General features: G+C 37.6%; 1 protein-coding gene and 1 pseudogene across 5 annotated transcripts in view; both read left to right on the plus strand.

Moving 5' to 3' along the window:
- CCDC30 (coiled-coil domain containing 30) overlaps window positions 1–23,581 on the plus strand; it is a 92,365-nt gene that overhangs the window by 61,101 nt on the left and 7,683 nt on the right. For all 5 annotated transcript variants that reach the window (XM_036232716.1, XM_036232718.1, XM_036232719.1 and 2 more), the window contains 5 exons: window positions 799–953; window positions 8,911–9,073; window positions 14,046–14,158; window positions 19,068–19,209; window positions 23,428–23,564. In XM_036232716.1, the coding sequence (XP_036088609.1) occupies window positions 799–953; window positions 8,911–9,073; window positions 14,046–14,158; window positions 19,068–19,209; window positions 23,428–23,564 (710 nt within the window). The remainder of the gene's footprint in view (window positions 1–798; window positions 954–8,910; window positions 9,074–14,045; window positions 14,159–19,067; window positions 19,210–23,427; window positions 23,565–23,581) is intronic.
- Window positions 14,866–14,984, plus strand: LOC118606785 (annotated as a pseudogene).

Raw genomic sequence — 23,581 nt, forward strand, 5'->3', positions numbered from 1 at the left:
TCATTTGTAAGAGACTTCTACTTCGTTTTGAGATATTATTCATGAATGTAGCCACAGTGTAGGGAAACCAGACACTCACACATTGTTGTTAGAAGTGTACATCGATTTAATACCTATGAAGACAGTTTGACATTAGCTATCAAACAAACAAACAAACAAATAATAACCTTTACCTTGACAAATCCACATCTCATAAGGTATTCTAGAAACATCATTTGTAATAACAAAACATTGGAATCAACCTAAATGTCCATCAGTAGGAGGCTAGTTAAGTGATGGTGTATTCTTATAGTGGAATGGCATGCAGCTGTAAAAGAAAAGACAATTATCTATATAGATGTATAATATTGAAAAATCGCTGAGTGTATTTTTATTTAAAAAAAGCAAGGTACTTGAGTATATGTAATATGCCATCATTTGTGTAAAAAGTGTAAAAATGTGTGCCTGGGGAGAACTATAAAATATTTGTTTATATGTGCATAAATAAATCTCTGAAAGGGGGCTCAAGAAACTAATAGCGATCATCTGTTTGGTGGAGGAAGACAGGATGGGATGCGATGGAGACTTTTCAGTATATAACTTTGTTTACAGACACACACATTAAACTTTGTGAAGGTATTATATATTATGAAACTTAAGTAATTTATTTTAAAATAAAAATAAATCTAGCCATACTCTTTAGATCAAATTTCTTCGTTAGCCCTACATTACTATGTTTGTTATTTATATGGTATTTTCCAAATTGGAAAATAGGTCATACTCTTCTTAAAGTTTTATTTGTAAACTTTTTCATTCAAGATTTTGGATCTGCTGCAGAATTTAGAACATGCTCATAAAGTCTGTCTCACAGACACTTATATTTTGGAGAAGAAGCAACTACAGGAAAGGATTAGAGAAGCAATGGAAAACGAAGCTAAAATAAGGCAACACTATGAAGAAGAAAAACAGAAGAGGTAAGAAGAGCAAGATGTCAGTTTCCTGGGAGCTAACCATGACTGGGTTTACCAGCAGTGTCAATTTACCAATGTATTTCCTCTATGTCCCCACTGATGTAAACTCAGTTACACAGCTTCTTATATATCATACTTATCACACTGTATTTTGATTATTTCTTTTCTTGTTTGCCTTTCATACTAGAGTGTGGGGTTCTTAATGGCAGGTATTATTTCTTGTTCAGGGACACACTTGATACACCAGTAAATTTTGCTGAATGACTGGATTGCCCAGGAAATATGATATTCTAGGATTTGTTTTTCCAACTCTAAAATGATTGGCACAAAATGCAGACTAGAGTGAAGTTGGTATTTTGTATTTGTCAGCTGATTTTCTTCAAAAAATTTCCAAGTACTTTACAGGTACCTTAATCATCAATAAGCTGCTACTAGTTAGGAGCTATTTTTTTCCTAAAATTATGATTATCTTTAGGATTTTTACTAAACAATCTTCTCAGATCCCTAAACTTAAGTATCATTCAGAGTGATTCACATATATTTTAAGAAAAATAGTTTTAGCCACTGAAAAGATATGCAGACATCCACATATACCATAAAGTTCAGAAGCTTTCTTTCAGTTCTAGTTAAAAGTTCTAGCATAGGGCTTGACACTCAGTAGGTACTCAGTAAATATTTAGTGAGTGAGTGAATATTTGAGTAAGTGAATGAATGAATGAATGTATAAACAAATAATTGACTCAGTGAGGTACTGTAGAAAAATGCTTGTCTCACTGTTACTTCTAGCAGAATGCCATACTATCCTCCTGTTATAATACAACTGGATCTGGATAAACTACAATAAATATACCTTTTAAAGCATTACTTACAAACAATAGAAAGCCCTAAGGGCAAAAATACAGTGAGTTAAAACCAAAATGATAAATGGTAAACAAACTCCTACATCAAGGGGCAAATAACAATATCAACCCCTATTCAAAAGAAGAAGCTGAGCAAGTTTGTCACAAGGTGAGATAGTTGAACTAGAGACTCTAGTACCTGGCTGGGAATCTTGAAGGAACTAAAGTATTCCCCAGTAGGCATTCCCCTGGCTTCTTAACTAAGAAGATCCAAATTATCTGTGGAGGAGAACAACTCCAATTTAGATACTGAGGATTCTCACATGTTAAGTGTAATCAAATATGTGCTGACAATCGAAAATCGCCAAATAACACAATGAATAAAAGTCAACAGAAACAACAAACACCAGATTTATAACCCCCAAGAACTTCAGCAACTGGAATTATGAAGAATCAATTATAAAACAACTGTGTGAAGTTTTTAAGGAGACAAAAGATGTAGTCAAAGGATTGAATAAGAAAAAAGACTAATTTTCTTGAAGCTTGTTTTCTTATCTTTAAAGTGGGAATAGTAATACAAGTTCTATACATTTTTTGGTGGAGAATAAATACCTAGAAGTAATATTTAAACCAAGGAAAATGAAATATGTAGGAAATTTCTTTTCCACAAAAAAGGAGGTATCTAGTATACATTGTTTTGTAACCTGGAGGAAAACAACCCCAATTTAGATATTTAGATTGTAACTTATCCTTTTTTCATTTAAAAATATAATGATCTGTTTACTGCCATTAAATCTTCTTCTAGAACATTATTTTAATAATAGGCCATATTTTTATTTAATCAGTCCTTTATTGTTGGACATTTACATTTTTCCCGGTTTCTTACTATAGCAACAATGACATAATATATATCCTTGTAGCCAAATTTTTGTGCATATTTCGTGCGTATTTATTATTATTTATTTTATTATTTTGTGCATGTATTTATTATTATTGAGATAAATTCTGGCAAATATGGTTATAATTATAACTGTTTATTATGAATAAACATATATTAAAGAGCTCTATAAAATAAAAAGCATAAGTTCTTCAGAAGGCTATCCTTTAGCAACAACCACTTTAAGTAGTTGCTACATATTTCTCGGATTTTTTTCTATATTTATGCATATATTTTTTATTCTTGTTTTGTTAAGAAGAGTTGATTCATTTTAAATATATTGCTTTGGAATATATTTATAACAATAAAACACGGTCGTCTTATTAGTCACTTAATAGCTGTATGATCTCGGGCAAGTTTCTCATCCTCTCAGTGCCTGTCCACACCTACATCATAGGATTTGTGTATATTAAATGAGTTATAAGCAGTTGGCTTGCATCAGTGTTTGGCACATAGTAAGCACTTGTGTCAGTCAGAGTTCAATCAGAGAAGTAATACCAGTAGGAGGAAAATATATTTAATTAGAGATGTGTTACAAGGATTTAGTCTTATATAATTGTGGGAACAGGTACACGTCTATAAAGCTGTCAATGATTACATCGTATGCTGGAGCTTGAGGTCGGTCTGCAGAGCAAACAGGAAGTAAAAATGGATATAAAGTGAGGGAGAGCGACAACAGGCTGGCACTCATGAATACGAGTTGAACACACGAAGATGTCAGTTCTCGCTGCCTCCAAACTTGGTAAAGTAGATGTCCTGCAAGAGAAGCCGGTCCCCCTCATCAAGGAGCTAAACAGACACCTGGCCCAGGAGATGGACAGGGGAAGGAGGATCCAAGGGAAGGTGGAGTGGCTGTAGGCCCACTGTTACCTCACGCTTAGGCGACCAGCAGATAAGCTGCAACATATATGAGCTACAGAATCATATGGTCCAGCTTTCCAAGCATAAAACAAAATGCTTCAGTTCCGCCCTCCACATCTTACACAGATACATATCTTGTAGCCCACTCTAACCAGAAACATACATGGACAGAAATCCTAGCCAAGTGACACATTACAAAGCCACTACTATACAGGTGCTATTGTTATTGTGATTGCAGTATTTGATGTTACTGTTGTCGTGATCATCATCATTATCTTCAGTGAAGTGAAAAATGTTCCTTTGGACTAGAACAAAATGTTTGGGGATAAAGGGAGTGACAAGAAAACAAGGCTAGAAAGATGAGCTAGGCCTGGCCATGCCAATCCTAACCAGCCACATAAAGCAATTCAGACATGTTCATGGGAGATAATGGTCTACAGTTTTCCTTTTTGTAATATCCTTATCTAGTTTGGTATTAAGGTAATAATGCTGGCCTCTTAGAATTAGACAGTGTCCCCTCTTCAATTTTTCTGGAAGAGATTATAGACAATTGGTAGAATTCACCAATGTTGGTAGAATTCACCAATGAAACCACCTGGGCTCAGCACTTTATTTTTTGGAAGGTTATTAAATATTGATTCAATTTATTTAATAGATATAGGCCTATTAAGAGTATCTGTTTCTCCTTGTGTTTTAGTAGATTGTATCTTTCAAGGAGCTGGTCCATTTCATCTACATTGTTAAACTTGTAGGCATAGAGTCTTTCATAATATGCACTTATTGTCCTCTTAATGTCCATAGGCTCAGTAGTAAAGGGGAGCAGAGTTTGCCACCTCAAAATACGCCTCTTTGAGATATAGATTATTTGAGGCTGGTTAATTTTAAGAAACAGAAGACGTGGGAGAAGCTCTGAAAACTGAGCATAAGTTGCCCTTTGTTAAAGGACATTTACACTTGTAAATGTCCCTTTCTATACCTGGAAGAGGAGGACATCCCTAGAAACTGTAATTGATGGAGAAGCCGTAGACTTAAATCTGCATAATAATATCATCCTTGTTTATTTTTATTGTGCTTTTTCCTGGTAACCTCCCATAACTGGCTCTTCACTCCCACTTTCATTTTTTTGTTTTTAGCTGAAGATGGCATTTAAGGTAAAAGTTTCTGCTATCTTCCTCAAGTTACTTAATGTTCTTGGGTCTCTCCCATGTATACTGAAAGTATGTGTTCCTTTAATTTGTTTTTCTCATGCTAATCTGTCTCATGTCAATTTGATTATTAGATCACCCATAAGAACCTCAAGGGATAGAGGAACTTTTTTTCTCCCGGACAGTAGTGATAATCTCGCTTTCATTTCTGATATTAGTAGTTTATGTTCTGTTTCTTGGTTAGCTCGATTAGAGGTTTATTGTTATTAATCTTTTCAAAGAACCAGCTTTAGTTTCATGGTTTTTCTCTATTGTTTTCTTATTTTCAATTTCATTGATTTCTGCTCTGATTTTTATTTTTTCCTTTATTCTGCTTTATTTAGGCTTATATTTGTCTCTTTCTCTAGTGGAAGCCTAGATTGTTTATTTTTGTTCTTTTATAATATTTGTATTTAATGCTAAAATTTTCCCTTGAAGCACAGTTTTTGCTGCATCCCACACATTTTGTTATCAGAACAAAGGTTCTGTCTGCCTGCACGGGTCTAAGTCAATGAGATACATGCAGGTTTTGCAGCAAAGAAAGTTAGGATTTATTTTTAGAGAGAGTTGCAAGTCCTAAACGCAGACCAGCTATCTCTCAAAGGCCTGGCTTCCCAGGTATCTCAAGGGAATAGATTATATAGGGGGAAATTCTTAGTTATGGAAACTAAGGGAGTTGGAGCTGTGGACACTCCTGATTGGACAGGGCTGGGGTAATTGATCGTCTGTCCCTCTGGCTCTGCAGTCAGCCCTGGCATCACCCCACGGTAGCTGGGGCTGTTTTGCCTTGATGGGCCTAGGGCAGAACAATCTAAAGCCAAGATTGTCCTCATGATTGATAGACCTGATGCTTCATTCTTAAAGGATTTGACACTGGCCAGAACTTTATGTTCTAAAGCTTAATGGTTAAGGGAGTAGGCATACAAAGGTGGAAAGAAAAGGGTGGAAAAAAGCAAATGAGTCACAATGCCAATATCTAGGCAGAACCATCTTGAATCAAAGAAAAAGCTGTAAGTGAAATCTGGGTTAGGTTAACAATTTTCTAAGTTGTATTTTCATTTTCATGCAAAATACAGGTAGTTCAAAATATTTTTTAATTCCTTGAGATTTCTTTTTTGACACATGCATTTTTTAGAACTATGGGATTTCCAGCTATCTTTCTGTTATTGATTTATAATTTCATAGTGTTCTTTTTAAATTTATTTTATTTTTTATTAGTTTCAACTATATAGTACATTGGGTAGACATTTATATAGTTTATAAAATGATCCCCCTTCTTGCTCCTTCTCTCCTCTGGTTTTCCACCTAGCCAATATAGTAATGCTAACTGCATTCCCTATGCCATGCTCCCCATCCCCGTGACCATCTATCAACTACATAGTGTTCTTTTAAACAGTTGTAGAACATCCTGTTACATAGATCTACCATTATTTATGTAAAATGTTTTTTAGACATTTTTGCTTATAAATAATGCTATTATTATCAAAGAGAAAGAGTTCATCCACCCGGCACTAGCAGAGCCGAACACTAAACACTGAGAATTGCAGTGGAGAAAAATTGACTTTTTTATTATGAATGGTGCCAACCAGGAGGATGGGAAGCTAATGCTCAAAAGCCCGAACAACTGATGGTGTGTAGGTTACAGATTATGTAGGGCCAAATCACAAGACACCGTGGGTTAGGGATTTGAGGTTGTATTGAGAGCTGATTGGTCAAAGGTGAGGTAAGGGAAATATTATTTCTTCGGGTCTTGAGGACAGTTCTGAGGTCCACTCTGGCATCCCTTTGGTTTCATGGGAAAGTAGCCAGGGGGTTGTTCCACCTTAGAGTTCAGGAGCTGAAACCTAAAGAAGCTGAAACATAACTTAAGTCAAGATACTATCGTGAGCTTAACTGAAACTCATACCTTGTGACCTTTAGTCAAGTCATGACCATTGTTTCTGGCTGCCTCAGGGGGTTAATGATTGGTAGAGGAAATGGCTAAGGCTAGCAAGGCATGCTGTGAAGAAACTGAACAGAGTGCTGAGGCTACATATTAAATCAAAATCATTATTCAGGACTCTCAGTCTCACTATAATGAATATCTTTATACATAAGACTTTGCAACTGCAATGAAGTATAAGTGTTATACTAAGGAAAGTTTAGGATGCTGCCATACACATAGTAGGGACACCTAATCTGGTCTAGAGAAGGCAAGAAAGCCTTCCTTGGAGAAAGCTATTTAAGCTGAGAGTGAAGTAGGTGGTATAGGAAAGCCAAGTAGAGAGTATCAGTCAATATAAAGCCTAGAGGGGGAAGATAGGGAAAATGCTGGAGTTGCAGAGGAGGAGGAATAAGTGTGGATAACTTGTTTCAGGAAGTGAAAAAAGTTCATTTTGCCTAGAACAAAATGTTTGGGGGCACAGGGAATGGCAAGAAAATGAGGCTAGAAAGATAAGCTGGCTCACAAGTCATATGAAAGAGTTTGAACTTTATCTTAAGAGTAATGGGGAACCATTGAGGATTTTAAGCAGAGAGAGTGATATGATTAGGATTGTGATTTAGAAAGAACACTCTGCTTGCTATGTATAGGATGGATTGAAAGAAAGGTTAAAGTTATTAGGGAGACAGGGAATCTTATTAATCTACTGATTTCTTAATTTTATTCACTGGCAGAACTGGTTTATTTGTTAATCTTTCATTGTTCAAGCTCTAAATATAATATAGAAATTAATTTCTAACATATTCATGAGTTACTTTTTAAGTTTCTAACTCCTAAATTTTACTGCAAGTAACTCAGGTTATTTTAGTGCTAGCAGATTTTTAAAACTTCCTTTTCAGCTCCAAGGATTATCTCTTAGTATTATCTCTTGATCAGAAATTCAGAATGGAATAAAAAAAGAAGAAGAAGAAATTGACAGTAATAACAAGGAACTGCTCACTTATATAATGAATTAGATGAGATAGAGTTGAAAGAGGGGATGTTGGCACAGAGGTGGATGTGAATGGTAGAAGATAAGCTACAACAGCCCTCGGAAAGCTTGTGCTTACATCCAGACACATGAGAAGAACTAGAGGTTGAGAAATATGAGCCCCATGTCTCAAAAATCAATCCTTCCCAATAATCTATTGATTATTGAAAAAATTAAAGGTGTAGAAAGAAAAGTCATTTGTCCAATATCAGTATTTTGGTGACCCAGAATGGAGGTGAGTATTTATCCCACCAGTGCTATATCATCATTACCATCATCATATTCTTCTTCATAAATCTCCTAATTCCAAAGAACCTGGTCTAAAATCCTCAGAAATGGTTTTTACAAACATAGTCTGATGAGACTCCCTCTGAAGGAATTAAGTACTTATGGCCCTTTTGGAAAAGAATAAATTTCCTCATGTTAAAAATACAAAATTCAACTGAAAAAAATTGAGGATCTAATTGGCTTTATTCAACAATTCATGAATTGAATGGCATCCCATCTAGCAAAAAGAAGGTATTCCAAAAAGCTGTACAAAATGGAAGGCTTTTATAGGCAGAAGTGGGTGGGGGGAAAGGAAGTTTCTAGCAAACAGTAGATTATTTGGGGCTTGGTCATCTTCCCCTGGGGAAGGGTGGGGGTCTGTCAAGCAGATTACCTCACTACAGCCAACCAGGTAGTTCCAAGTTGACTCCATGTTGGACCTGTTGTTTCTTTTTTAACACTCATCAAACATAGGCTCATTCATGATTCACCTATAGCAGTGTTGACATGTGTGCATTAGTAGCAATAGTGTTTGAAACTAACAGTCCTGCATTGAACCAAGACAATCAATGGGCTCATAAAGCAGTGAGAAAAAGAAGAAAGAATATGAGATTCAGAATTAGAGCCCTACCTCCATCTTGTCCTAGCTATATAACCTTGAGCAAGTTAATTAAAACTCTGTGCCATGGCTTCCTCTGTGAAATAAGACATTATTTCTTCTTCATAGTGTTGTTTTGAGGAGAAAGAAATAAGAAAAGATTCTCTCACAGAGGAGGTTCCTTGTGTTGGTCCCTTTTCTTATGGACATATACCCTACCTCATTAAATCCAAAATATCCTTATAATCATTTTATCTCAAATGGTTTCATTTGTGAAGCTTTGCAATTCACAGTGTGATTTAATGTGCATTAATTGTCCTCAGGAAACTCCGAGATCAGAATATGATTGAGCTACAAAATAAAGTGAAAATCTTACAGGATAAAGAGAAACAACTGGAAATCACCAATTCTGAGCAACAATCCAGAATTCAGCAACAAGAGGCCCAACTTAAACAATTGGAAAATGAAAAAAGAAAATCTGATGAGGTAAGAAAGTATAGATATGCTTCTTGGTTTTCCAGTTCCCATAGACCTGAGTAATAGCTAATAATTATTGAGTGTCTAGCACTTTGCACATTAAGCTTAGTCAGGCTTTAGTCAGGAAAGCAGAATTTTCTCCAGGTAAGAAGAGATTTCAAGTAAGAAGGGATTTAACATAGGGAATAATATGCTTATAAAACGGAAGGGAGAGGTAAGGGTGAGTAAAGGTCAGGAAGAACTGCTGCTGGCTTTCAATAAGTGCAGAAGTTCAGAAAGCATGGGGAAGCCGACTCCTGCAGCACCCAAATGGGGAGAATTTGCAGCTCCTCTCCCTGAAGCTCCTGCCGTCTCATCTGCTGCCAGCCCATTCACCTACCTGCTAGTGTTAGAGGAAAAACATGGCTCTTCCTCCCACCAGTGCTTTCTACACTCTGTGAAAATGCCTCTCATTTGCAGAAACTAAACTATTAAGGGAGTCTGGGAAATGCAGTTTTCAGATGTCCAACTTTGCAGCACAGGGGAGAGCTTAGAAGACTGGGGGTCATACTGAGCAACAGCCCAGTCCACTTCGTGTAGTCAACATGCATAGAAACCCTTTTAGCCATATTTAATTGAATAAACAACAAAAAGAACATTATACTCTCACCTTCATGATGCACTATCACTCATATACATTAAGACGCATTTAACTTCTTAACATCCCATCAGTATCCATGATCATTTTGGGGTAATGTTAATTGCTGCTTCTTAAGTCTCAATCCACATGGACATACTGTAACTTTAAAACTTAATTATAAAGTTAACTACCAAAAATACAATAATACACATTTTATGATTCCCAAATGTGTGAGAAACTGTTCCCACTTTCATCTCTTTGCTCCTTTCCATGTATTCTGGTTATGAGAGAAATAGTATCATATACTATTAAAAACTGGTTAAAAGTTTAAACATCATCTGATAGGATATCACCTAATCCCAAAAGATGTTGTCACCTAGCCAGCACCATAATTACATCTTCCATAGGTCTTTCCACTGTTTCTCAGGTTAGTTTTTTTTTCTGGATGATGGGGTATAGGGTAAGACCAATAACTCTCATGTATATGAACCGTTGTTTCACTTCTCTTACTGTAAAGTGATTTTCTTGGTCAGAAGCAATGTCGAATGGTATATCATGACAAGAAATAAGAAATTTGCTAAGTCCACAGATGGTGGTCCGGGCAAAAGCATTATGGACAGAGAAAGCAAATCTACATCTAAAATGAGCATCTCTTCTGGTGAAGACAAATTGTTATTCTCTCTATGATGGAAGGGGTCTAGTGCAATAAACCTGCCTATAATAAACCCCTAGTGGGTGATGCCATAACACTTGCTCAACATCGATCTTTGCTTTTGGCAAGTTGAGTGGATTAGTACTGGTGACCCTTTGTAAAATACATTCCTGCCACCATATACTTTGTACATAAGCCCACTGAGCAAGCAAATAGGTCCTGGAAAAAGAGGCTGACGTATACAGAAAGTACCATTTTTTTCACCCGATTATTGAGAGCCACCTCTCCTGCAGTTGCCCTCCGGCGAGCAAAAACACGTAATTTTAACATGTGTTTTCACACCCTAGGCCTGTGCTGTCCAATACTGTGTCAAGTAGCCACATTTGGTTTAAATTTAAATTAATTAAAATATTTTTAAAATTTAAAATTCAGTTGCTCAGACACACTCGCCACATTTCGGGTGTTCAATAACCACATATGGCTAGTGACTACCATATTGGAGAGTCCAGGAATAGAACATTTCCATTATTGCAGAAAATTCTGTTGGACAGCATTTCTAGTTCTAAGGCCCTTTCTCAGACCTTTTTTATTTCTTTCCCATCAGTTTTCCAATAATATTATTTCCAAATTTCTGATCAACTTCCCAAATTATTAGAAATTTCCTATGACTTAATATAGGTCCATGCCTCTGGCCATCTCTCTTTCCAGGCAAAGCTTCGCTCACTGAGATTTCCCTTCCCACTGTCCTTAAGGGCCATAATGCTGCAGCCGCCCTGTTTTGAGTGGTTGCAGCATATTGTGCAGAACCATATGTAAATCACGCGTGATATATTCTTTCTCAGTTCATTGGTCATAGGAAACTCCCCATGAGGCCGTGGGTTTGGGTTGAAAGGGGCGGTAATGTAGTAGAAGTTAGTACCACTTGCTCATGTAACTCTGTACCTTTAGGACCCGCTCAGGCTCAGTATCTTATATAGCTCTTCTACTTGAGGATGGAGTATTACTGCACATGCCCAACTTCATGGCTTGGCAAATAATATGATACTTAGTTTGGGGAAGGGCAGCTCAGGTTACTTGATCACTTGATTTCTGATGGCCAGGTATTCAGTCTCAACCAGGGCCAAGTCACAAGCAAAGACCTTCCTTAAAAGGTTGTTATGGGAGGAGGGGTGGCTTAGCTCTCAAATCTTAAGGTTAAACTATCACAGAGCTTTCATGGGGGGTCCATATAACATCATCATCTACCACCAAAACTTGGATCATCTTTGGATTTGCTAGGTCATAAAGCACACATGGCAAAGCAATTTGCACTGCAGCCTGGCACAACTGCAGATCTTTGGCTTACTTTAGGTACCACCAAAAACTTACAGCCTTGAAGGTAACTTGATAAATGGGTTAAAAGGGCAAATGTGGTATAAGTTGATTATAGAATCTGAAGAGACACTCCAAGCACTCGGCCTTTTCTGCCATCATAGCCCTCACTCCTTGAGTCAGAATGCCAATGTGGAGAATCCACTATTCCAGATAGTCTATTCTGACTGTACATTCAAGAATTAGGGAAATAACCACTGGGACAGGCAGGGGTGGTAGAGATTCACAGACCCACTAGGCCCACTGTGAAACACGCTGAACCAGTGAATCACTACAGACATACTCTTAAGATACACTGCGAGTTTAAATTCCATTTTTTACCTTACTTCCTTAGGTCCCACTCTGAATTATGAACCTCTGTGGCGTTTTGGGTTCCAAAGCATTAGTGTTGATTCCACAAATATCTAATTCCCTCTTTCCAATGCCCAATTACCTTGATAAAAGGCCACAGGTCTCGAAGGAAGGTTTGGGAAAAGATCACATACGTGTGACAATATCACAGGTTTTTTCCTGAAGACAACCTGACATTTCCATCATTTGAAGGACTCTGGGTCTCTGAACTGGCTCTGGTCTGAGGATTGAGTAAGAGGCCATTACTCTCCATTGTCATTCATATTTGGGCCTCTGTTTACCAGACTCAGAAGTATCTTCATTTTTTTCCTACCTCTCTCCTTTCCTCCCTCCTTCCTTTCTTCCTTCCCACCTCCCTCTCTTCTTTCCTTCTTTCCTTCTTCTTCTTTCTTTCCTTCCTTCCTTCCTTCCTTTCTTCCTTCCTTCCTTCCTTCCTTCCTTCCTTCTTTCCTTCCTTCCTTCCTTCCTTCCTTCTCTCTGCCTCTTTCCCCTCCCTCCCTCACCTTTCCTCCCTTGCCTGCCTAACCGCCTGCCTGCCTTTCTTGTATAACTCAAGTAAGACTTTAATGGGTTGCTCATCAATTTTTGACCTAAAATCACTGTGGTCAGTTAACCACAACCACCACAACCACAGACTGCTGCAAGTCAAACCATTTAGTTATATTTCTGGCCCTATTGTTTAATAACAGTAATAGTACCCACTTTTTATTCTGTAGTACCATCATCCCCATTAAAATTAGGGATCCATTTTAATGTTGACACCTCCTACCACCTATGGCATTATAATAGAGCATTTCTAGAAATCTGGTGCTCCCCTCACCAGTGTATTTGGCAAAGCTTTAGTGAAGAGAGTGTCTTCTAAGAGGTGTGTGTCATGGTGATAAGGTGGGTGAGTAGGTCACCTGTAATATATCTACTCCAAATTTCCTTATCTACTTAAACCTTTGGATTCCTCTTTATGTCAAAAAAGTATGGCATCTTAATGTCATTTAACAAAGGCCATTGTTAAGTCCAAATTTCAGTCAATGAAGCAAGCAAACTGCTTCAAGAGAAGTTAACAGAGTCCAAGGCAAGTGTGGTTAATCTCTTGAGAGCAGAGGAAGGACCATTTATGCAGATAAGAGAGGCTCAGTAGAATTTGGAGGTCCTGGTTGCTCAAAGTCTTTGGAATTCTGTCAAATATACCCATTCTCAATTATCAGATTTCCATGCATTCCCAAACAAAGCATTATTTTCCATATAGGAGATCTGGCAAGGCTATGAAATCAACTTGTGCTGTAATTCTGCATCCTACTTGATGAAATTTGAGATTCGATTTTTGTATATTTGACCTGCTGCCTAGAATTGAGAAGAGGTTCTTATGGGGCACTCATAGAAGCTCTCTGAGTCTCCGACTATGCCTTGTTCCAATAATTAAATGCCCAGGTTGGACGTTTTCTCCTTGAAAGTTCATTGACATGGTCAGATGTGGCTAGCCCACCCCAAATTCCTTGTAGTTCTCAATTCTCCTTTGACATTCTTTGTCATGTGGTCTCCCAAAGCACTTCATTACAGGCAACTATGTTATAATTTAATCAGCTCTTATGTCATGGAAATCTAGTACTAGTGACAAGATCGTACGTGGTTAAGCAACCAGGTCAGATAACCAATCTTTGTGGAGCTACTTCTAGAACCAAATACTTTATTAGTCAGGGATAGGTCAGGAAAACAGCCTCCACTTTATGTACTTCAAGCTGGAAGACTTTTTATATAACAAATTAAGTGTCAGACTTTTGAAAAGGCTGGGGGATCAAAAGTCAGGGAAAAGAGCTGCTAGCTTTCAGGAAATTTAGACATGCAGAAATCACAGGAAGCTACTATGGTTTCAGAAGCTGGAGCCACTGTAAGCTTTTTCCAGCAGAAAGGCTTTGTCAACTTGCATTCCGCCAATATCATACCTCTATTCAGCACAGAATGTTCTCATTTAAAAAAAAAAAATTTTTTTTCAGCATCTCAAGAGCAACCAGGAATTGTCAGAGAAGGTATCTAAGTTACAACAAGAGAATGAAGTACTCCATGAAGAATATGGGAAAATTTCGAAGCAACTTGATTTCCATGTGAGGTAAACAAAAACAAGTTCTCTTTGTTTGGAAGGGAACTTCTTGCTTTTTTTTAAATGTACCCTTCTCACTTGCCTTTAGGCTTTTTTTTCCTCTCATGTACTTTCCTCAGCCTTCTCCCCCTTTCAATTCTTCATTTCAACTCATAATTCTTAGACTAGGAGTTACCTACTCTATGAAGCCTTTCTTCAGACCGCCAGCCTGGCCTGAGTGAGGTGCCCATTCTTTGTGTCCCTATAGCCCTTTGTACATGCCTCTCTGTACTTTTTAAAGAACTTGCCACCTTGTTTTGAAATAATGGGATTCACTATCTGTCTTCCTCACCATATTATAGGTTCTTCAAGGGCACAGGCCACAGTCTTACTCATGTTTTTATCCATAGTCCCTGGTATATAGTAGGTGCTCAGTAAAAATTTCTGTTCCTGAGCTTCCTGCACTTCTATTTCCTACTCATCATTCCACCAGATTCCTCCCACTCTCCTCCTCCCTGGAATGTAGCACAGTAGTTCAGAGTACAGACTCCGGAACCATACTGCCTAGGTACAAATCCTGATTCTACTAGAAACTGGATGTGTGACCTTGGGTGAGTTATGTAACCTCTCTGGTCTGAGGTCCCTCATCTTTAAAATGGGCAAAATAACAGTACTTATAAAATTGTGAGAATTAAATGAATAAATATATGTAAAGTGCTTACTTAAAACAGTATCTGGTCTATGGCCATGCTACCCTGAACAAGCCTAACCCTGTTTGATCTTGGAAGCTAAGCAAGGTCGGGCCTGGTTAGTACTTGGATGGGAGACCACCTAGGAAGACCAGGTGCTATAGGCATGAAAAATAAATTAAAAAAAAACAAGGGATTGTAAGATGACAAGGCCCTTGCAATCTGTGGGGTCAACCAAGGGTTGCCTCGCCTAAAAAACAAACAACAACAAAGAAAAAACAGTATCTAGCTATTATATCTACATTTTGTTTTTTTCCCCCATGGCCCGCCTCTCTGATGTCAGCTCTGTAGTCTTCTGCTTTATTCCTTTATAGATTGAAGTTTCTTACCTATTATTTTGATGGTATTAATCATAATGATTTAAAATCATTGTTTACTGCTTTATAGCAGAGAGTATTGTTCAGAGGCGTTAGTGTTCATTATCTTCCTTTGATCATCATATCACTGAGAAATGTAGAAGCCATGGTCAAGGGAGTGAGTATGTGTGGTTCAGTTCATGCTGCTTACAGATCTCAGACTAGAACTCAGGCATCTGATAACCTATGCAGTGCTGTTTCTACGCTTTATCTTCCTATTAAAGGGAGGTGACAGAACAAAGTATTAGATCAGTGGCACCATACTTGACAAATGAATTGACACTAAATCTAATGTATGTATCTGTATATGTATATCTATATGTATATATGTATGTATATATCACTATTGACTTGACATATGTCAGGTCAATATCAGTCTCCAAGATAAAATGACATTTGATTTTTAGGCAGTTATATTTTTATTCATTTTATTCATTTTTCAAATAATGAAACATTGAACATTTTTGAGTGAAAGAACACTTAACTGGAATCCCTTGTCTGTCAATAAACAGAGTTTCATAGTTTTACGATTTTACTATCATAGCTTAGATAAAATTTATATTCTATTTCTCTTAATATCATCTTATAAGCCTTGTGCTTTATTGCTACTGTCTTTGAACTTGCTTATTTTTGTAAAACATACTTCATAAAGTTGATATACTTTTGCACTAACAGTGCCAGTTAACAAGGTTCAGTTGCTTAAAGAAGCTAACAGAACCCCAGTGACAATGCTTACAAATACATATAGCTCACTGCAGGAGAAGGACTCAGTATTGCAACAGAATTAGAGTCAGGATACGCATCACAGCCCATGACTGTCTCACAGCAGGCAGTCTGGGAACCATTAGGCAGGAGCCACAGACCACACCACCCCACCACCCCACCGCCACCCCACCCCACCCCCGCCAGTGTAAGAACCATGCCTGGATACACTCCCTCTCTCCCATCAGGAACCACCCACTTGTGCACTGAACACCTCATAACCAGGGATTCAAAAATGGAGTCTCAACTGAGATGTTTTTATACTCTGCTAGTCATGTCAGTATATTTCTGCTGTATAACCAGCCTTAAGAGCAGACAGAGCTTTTTGGGGTCTCACTGAGATTAAGTGCAAATCATCAATTTCACTGTTGTCAGTAAACAATGCGGACAAGCCGGTGCAAACTGTCATGAAACTCCTTTGGTTACAAAGCAACACTGTTATAATCAGTATATTTCATTCCTTGACCAGCAGTCAGTACCAAGCAAGAAGTTTAGCAAAACAGCTCAGAGCAGTTATAGACCTGGTAGAATCTACCCTTATAACACAGTCCTAATTCACTGGTCCTATGAATGATATTGTTATTTAAAATAGCCCCCACCCCCCAAAAAAAATTGGTATATATATATATATATATATATATATATATATATATATATATATATTTTAATTACTTTTGTAGAATAAATTCCAAGGAGTGGAATTACTGGTCAAAAAGCTGGAATTCTGGGTCTTAAAATGTATTGACAAATATTCAGAAGCATCCTACCAAAATTTTTTGCCATCATTATATAAGAGTAGTAATTTCACCACATCTTCATCAGCATAGTGTGCTACTATGGGTGCATAGGGGGCTCTGATGAATTTTTTTCCAATATTCGTTGTTTTAATTGAGGCATAACTTACATATGATAAATGCACAGATTTTAAGTGTACAATTTGATGGGTTTCAACAAATGCATACACCCACATTTATACTACTCCAATTAAGATACAGAACATTCCCATTACTCCTTAAAGCTCTTTCCTACCTTTTTGCAGTGAGCCGGTATCTCCTGTTCTCACATCTTCCCAGGCATCCACTCTTCTGATTTCTGCCTCTCCTAGAATTTCATCTAAGTGGAATCATGCTGCTTGTAACTTTTTGTGTCTGGATTTCTCTATACTTTTTAATTTTCACTTATAGTCTTAAATTACTTAATTGCCATTTTATTTGGAATTTCTTTGATGGCTAGTGAGGTGGAATATTTTCCCATGTTATTTGTCCACAGCCTTTAGGACAGTGGATCCTAACACTAGGTGTACATGTCTGGGCCCCGATATAGATTAATTAAATCAGAATCTTCGGGGTAGGGCTTGGGGAATCAATATTCTGCCAAAAGCTTACCCACGTGATTCTGATGTACATGCAGGATTGAAAACTACAGCTTTAGGAAAGAAAATAGAAGGAACAGTCAAAACTCTAGGTTCATTTTTATTTTCATTCCCCTGATCCCAGAGCTGACCTTTACAGACAATGCTTATTTGTTCCATGTTTTCCCAACCAGTCTTCCAGAGGAATAAATTCCTTGCCTCTTTGAAGTAAAAACAATAGAAAGACCATCTGGTTTTATTCAAACATAATAAGAAAGCTGTCCCTAAATTTTAGAACATCAGTATTGTGCTGCTTCATCATGCTAGTAGTTAACAAAGCCAAAAATAAACTTAGAAAGTCCACATGTTCTCTGGGCAAGTTGGCCAACAGAACTTCTGACCAGATGGATAGGTGTGCCAAAACCCAGCCAGCAATGGCAAGGAAAGGCTCTAAGCCCTCACCAGCTGTACTGTATCAAACCATTCTTCAAGCCATTATAACAATACAGATAGAAACTTGATTATCTAGTGATAGGAGCTAGTTAGGTCAAGTATAATACATTTATTTGATGGAATATATTACAACTCTAAAAGATAGTGGCTGTGAAGACTAGATAACAGCATAAGGAAACAATTATAATATAATCAACAAAGGCAGAAAAATTTTTAATATAATCGAGGTTTAAACAAAAGATGCTTGTAAAAAGACTAGAAGGAAATACAATATTATAACACTGATCATATTGAGAATTGGATCTGTTTTTCAAATTATCTGTAATTTAGCATGCGTCAAAATTTCATTTGTATGTATATACCACATTTTGTATATCTATTCATCAGTTGATAGGAATTTGGGTTGTTTCTACCTTTTGGCTATTGCGAATAGTGCTACTATGAACATTCATGTATAACTTTTTGTGTGGACATATGTTTTTATTTCTCTTGAGTATATTCATAGGGGTGAAATTGCTAGGTCATATGATACTATGTTTAACCTTTGGAGGAATTGCCAGGCTTTTTTCCAAAGAGGCTGCACCATTCCTACCAGCAGTGTATGAGAGTTCCAATTTCTCCACAATATTGTCAGCACTTATTGTTATCTTTATTTTTGATTTTAGCCATTCTAGTGGATGTGAAGTTGCATCTCATTGTAGTTTTCATTTGCATTTCCTTAATAGATAATAATATTGAATATCTTCTCATGTGCTTATTGGTAGTAAGTCAGATTTATGTCAGAATTAGAGTAAGAGTCTTGAGCAGAGACCATTGTAGAATTGGCATTTAGAAGTCCACACTCAAGGCAAGGACTGAGAGCGGACCAAGTTATCTGAAAAATAGACAAGGTATATCACTGACCAGAGTATAGCCAAGAAACTAGAAAATTTTAAATTAATTACTGAATCAGTGGAACAAGATTCAGAATTTAGATGTCGGGGATCAGTCAAGGAGTTTCCTAAGTTAAACTTGGTTACTAAAGCTGTGTCATAGCCATCAGCTCAAGACCAAGATAAGCCAGAGACTTGAGTCCATGGTGATGAGTAAAGCTGGTGTTCTCTAGGAGGCTATCCTTGGTCCATCCCCTTGCAGATGTGAGGCGGGACAAGCAAGGTGCCAGGCCCGGACAAAGCAAAAAGAAGGAACCCAAGAAAGGTGCATACTGAGGAGGCAAAATAAATTTTCACTGTGTTCAAGTGTACCTGTATTTAAATTTACTTTTATAGAAACTATAATGAGAAACATTATCATTACCAAGCCAAGCTTCAAAGAGTCAAGGATCATTTAGTTCATGAAGTAGAGCAACGAGACAAGAGAATTAAACAACTTGAAAATGAAGCTGGATTACTGCAACGAGAAGTGGCAAAGGTGAGGGGGGAAAAGGTGAAAAGCTGACTGATTATGCTGGTGGTTGGTCATGTAGAGAAAGCCCACTCATTTATTCATTTATCTGTGGCCTCTTTATGGCTCATGTTTTCATTTCTTCTCACCTCTTTCCACGTGAGTCATTGTTTAAGCCCTGCCAAAAAGGATGTAAGAGTCATAGTGATGCTAAACCAAATTGGACACTGAAAATATTCTGCACTGCCAGTTTATGATTAGTGTCTTGCCTTCAAATGAAAATATCTTTTCTTAAACATCCTTCAGCAGACTTCCAAAACACCCTCAGTAACTCATTCCTACTTTTTATAGCAGCGGTCCATAACCTTTTTGGCACCAGGGACGGGTGCTCCTATGAGAATCTAATGCCTGATGATGTGAGGTAGAGCTGAGGCAGTAAGGCTAGGGCTGGGGAGTGACTGCAAATACAGCTGAAGCTTCGCTGCTCACCCAGTGCTCACCTCCTGCTGAGTGGCCCTGTTCCTTATAGGCCATGGACTGGTGGTAGTACAGTGGAGACCTTTGTTCTATAATCCTCATTTTGCCTCAAACTTCTGTCAGTTTTAAATGGCAGTAAAAATAGGTGATCTCTACCCCTTTATTAATTCTCAACGAGTACCTTTCCACTTATTTCTAAATATTCATGGTTTCTTGATGTTGGTCGTATTATCCTTGTGCCTTATTTGTACATGAATATGGAGGACATGGGACAGATTTGGATTCTACTTGGAATCCAAAGCAGAATGTTCTCAAGATCATTAAACTACATAAATTCAAAATGAAGAGCAACTGACTTGGCCAGTAATGTTTTCCCTTCTTGAGATCCCTAGCCTAACTCAGAATTTTGAAAAAACTGTCCTCACTCCTAAAGTGCTCATTTCTACACCCAACAAATTTTAATTGTATTTTCACTCTGTGCCACAGATACCAAAACAATTTATGTAATTTCAGTTATTCCACGGTCTATTATGGGACTCCAGATTAAGAATCCCTAGACCCTGAGGCCACTGGCCAATACCAGTCTGGGGCCTGTTAGGAACCGGACCACACAGCAGGAGGTGAGCAGTGGGTGAGTAAGCGAGCTTCATCCGTTCTTGCCGCCGCTCTCCAGTGCTCACGTCACTACTTTGGCTCCACCTCAGATCATCAGGCATTAGATTCTCATAGGAGCATCAGTCCCTGATGCCAAAAAGGTTGGGGACCGCTGCCTGAGGCTACAAAATGTAGTGCCAGGTAAGTACTAGACTAGTCAGAGGGATCACTTCGTAAATTACATAAATGTCTAACCACTATGCTGTACACCTGAAACAAATATACTTGAATATCAACCGTAACTGAAAAATTTTTTTAAAGTGGGGGGAAGGTAAAGAGAATAAGAGGTTCAAATTTTCAGTTATAAAATAAATAAGTTATGTGGATGTAATGTACAGCATAGAGAATGTAGTCAATGATATTATAATAACATTATATGGTGTCAGATGGTTACTAGACTTATGGTGATTATTTCTTTAGGTACATAAATGTTGAATAACTATGGTGTACACTTGAAACTAATACAATATTGTATGCAAGCTATATTTTAATAAAAATCTTTTTGAAAGAGAACAGAAAGAGTCCCTAGACTACATATAATCTAGTGAACCCCAAATTCAATATGACTAGTGTCCTTATAAGAAGAGGAGAAGACACACACAGAGAGACATACACAGGGGAAGAAGGTCATGTGATGGTGGTGGCAGAGACTGGAGTGATGAAGGTCAAGCCAAGGAACACCAAGGACTGCTAGCAGCCACCAGCTAGGAGACAAGCATAGAACAGATTCTCCCTCAGAGCCTCCAGAATGAACAACCCTGCCAACATTCTGATTTTAGATTTCTAGCCTTCAGAACTGTGAAAAAATAGATTCCTGTTGTTTTAATCCTACCAAATTGTGGTAATTCATATGGGAGCCCTCCACAGTGACTATATCTGCCCAAAGGACCACAGGTCTCCATTAAAGATACTGGTGATAGCAAATAAGCCAAGGCTAAGAAAGAGTAATTGGACTTTTTTCTCCAAGTGTGCTGTGGACTTTGGTCTTAGATAGACTTGGCTGCAAATCTAGTCCTGCCACTTAATAGTTCTGTGACCTTGCACAGATCCCTGTGTATCATTTTTCTCAGCCATGAAATGAGGAAAATAAATCCCTACCTCACCAAGCTTTTGTGAGGATTAAAACATGAAATTCCTAAAGGGATACATGGCACATATAAATTTTCATAGCTGTTACTTCTTTTTCATGTAAAAGTTCTTAGAAGCATGTTAATTGGTGGGTACAGCACAAGAGAAATTGTTACAAGAATTGGAAATATTTAGCCTAGAGAAGACCCACCCATATAATATCTTTTAATGCCACAGTATTACTAACCTGGTGGTCCAGATTTTACTTATTTTAGGTTCAATGGATCAAAGCCCTGAGCACAAAATGACTGGGCTCACTTTCTAAGAACCAAGTGTCCAGAAAATAATGCCACTTTTCTTGGCTTCATTCTTTAGCCTTCTCTATATACAGTGAGCCAGTTGAGTCCTCTGACTGTTGTTAGGTGTGACCTTCCAAACCAGATTTCCCCAAATATATTATCCTATTATTAGAGCAGGTGTCCTGATTTTTTGGTTCAAAGAAATATATTTCCAAAAGACAAGGTGTCAGTGGGTTGTCCCATTCAATCTCCTTTTTAACCCAATTACAACTGCATGGAGTATTGTTTGTGGAATGGCTCCTTCTCGCCTCAATCTGTACCATAAATAGGAGACTGCTGTTTAATGTCGAAGGGTCCTAGATGAATGAATTTAAAATCTGGAATGATTTGTTTCATAACATAACATAATCTTCCATATAACTCTTTGATAGACAATCTTTTCTTTTTTTGAGATATAACTGACATAAATTATATTAATTTCAAGTGTGCAATATAACAATTCTATATTTGTATATATTGCAAAATGGTCCCCACAATAAGTCTAGTTAACATCCAACACCATACATTATTACAAATTTTTTCTCTTGATGAGAACTTTTAAGATCTTCTCTCTTAACAACTTTCGAATATAAAATATAATATTAACTGTAGTCACCATACTGTACGTTACATCCCCATGACTTATTTATTTTATAACTGAACCTTTGTACCTTTGACCCATTTCGCCCATCCCCACCCCTTGCCTCTGGCAACCACCAATCTGTTCTCTGTATCTATGAATCTGTTTTTGTTTTTTTTTTTAAGATTCCACATATATGGACAATCTTTTCTGAATGCTCTATATTAGTACATTATTTTAAAGGTAGGAAGGAAGGAAGGAAGGAAGGAAGGAAGGAAGGAAGGAAGGAAGGAAGGGAGTCGTCCCTCTTAATCTTTGATTCATCCCTCTGCCAGAAGTCACGACCCTTCTCCCACCCCTACTTACTCCCGCCATTGGCAGGTGAGGAACAAACATAAAGAGGTGAAAGCACTTGCCTGCTCTACACCTTTGGGCTTCTCAAACTCCTCAACAACTGTGATATTTACCAATATCTACTGAGTCAATATAAGAATGTTAGTGTTTTTTCACAAAATACACTCCATCATTTTAGCTGTAACTTCTCTAGCTATCGCTTTCAGGGGAAATCAGTGGTAAAAAAATGAAACATGGTGTCCAGCTAGAAATCATTTTATTATCATCAATACAAGAATGTTCTCAGTATCTGGCTGACATGCTTGACTTGCTAAGCCAACTGAGATCCTGATACCAGTTGCCAAGTGAGGTGGCTGAAGTCCCATCTTCCCTTCTTTACCTTAAAAATGACTAACTACAAAGCAGATGGAAACATATTATATCGAAAGTTTTTTCAGTCTGGAGCTTCAGAGAATTTAGCTGTATTTGTTAGTGAGTTAATACTTGTGGAGTTAGAATACAGATGAGATCATTGGGATCTTATTAGAAGTTGAGCACTCAGATATTTTTAAATGTTAGCCCTAAAGAATGAAAAAATATCCAAACAAAATACATGACATAAATAACCAAAATATATAGAACAATCTGGCTGACAATTTCAGCAAACAGGTGAAAACAACCTAGAAACAACCTAGAAAACCTATTATCAGAGTTTTAAACAGGCTGATGCTCTTAAATTTATCATTTCTCCCGCTGTGGTAAATAGGGGGCTTTTAAAATTATTTTTATCCCTAGGAGAAGGCACTGCAGGACCAGGTCATTACCGAAAATGGTATCCTGCTCCAGGAAAAAAGAAAACTTCTGGAGCAGGTCACAGAGCAAGAAGACTTAATCCATGACAACAAATACATAATATCTTCAGTCCAGCAGAGGTAGGTGTAATCCTGCC

Source organism: Rousettus aegyptiacus, unplaced genomic scaffold (genome assembly GCF_014176215.1).
Source record: "Rousettus aegyptiacus isolate mRouAeg1 unplaced genomic scaffold, mRouAeg1.p scaffold_m13_p_1, whole genome shotgun sequence".
Classification (NCBI taxonomy): domain Eukaryota; kingdom Metazoa; phylum Chordata; class Mammalia; order Chiroptera; family Pteropodidae; genus Rousettus; species Rousettus aegyptiacus.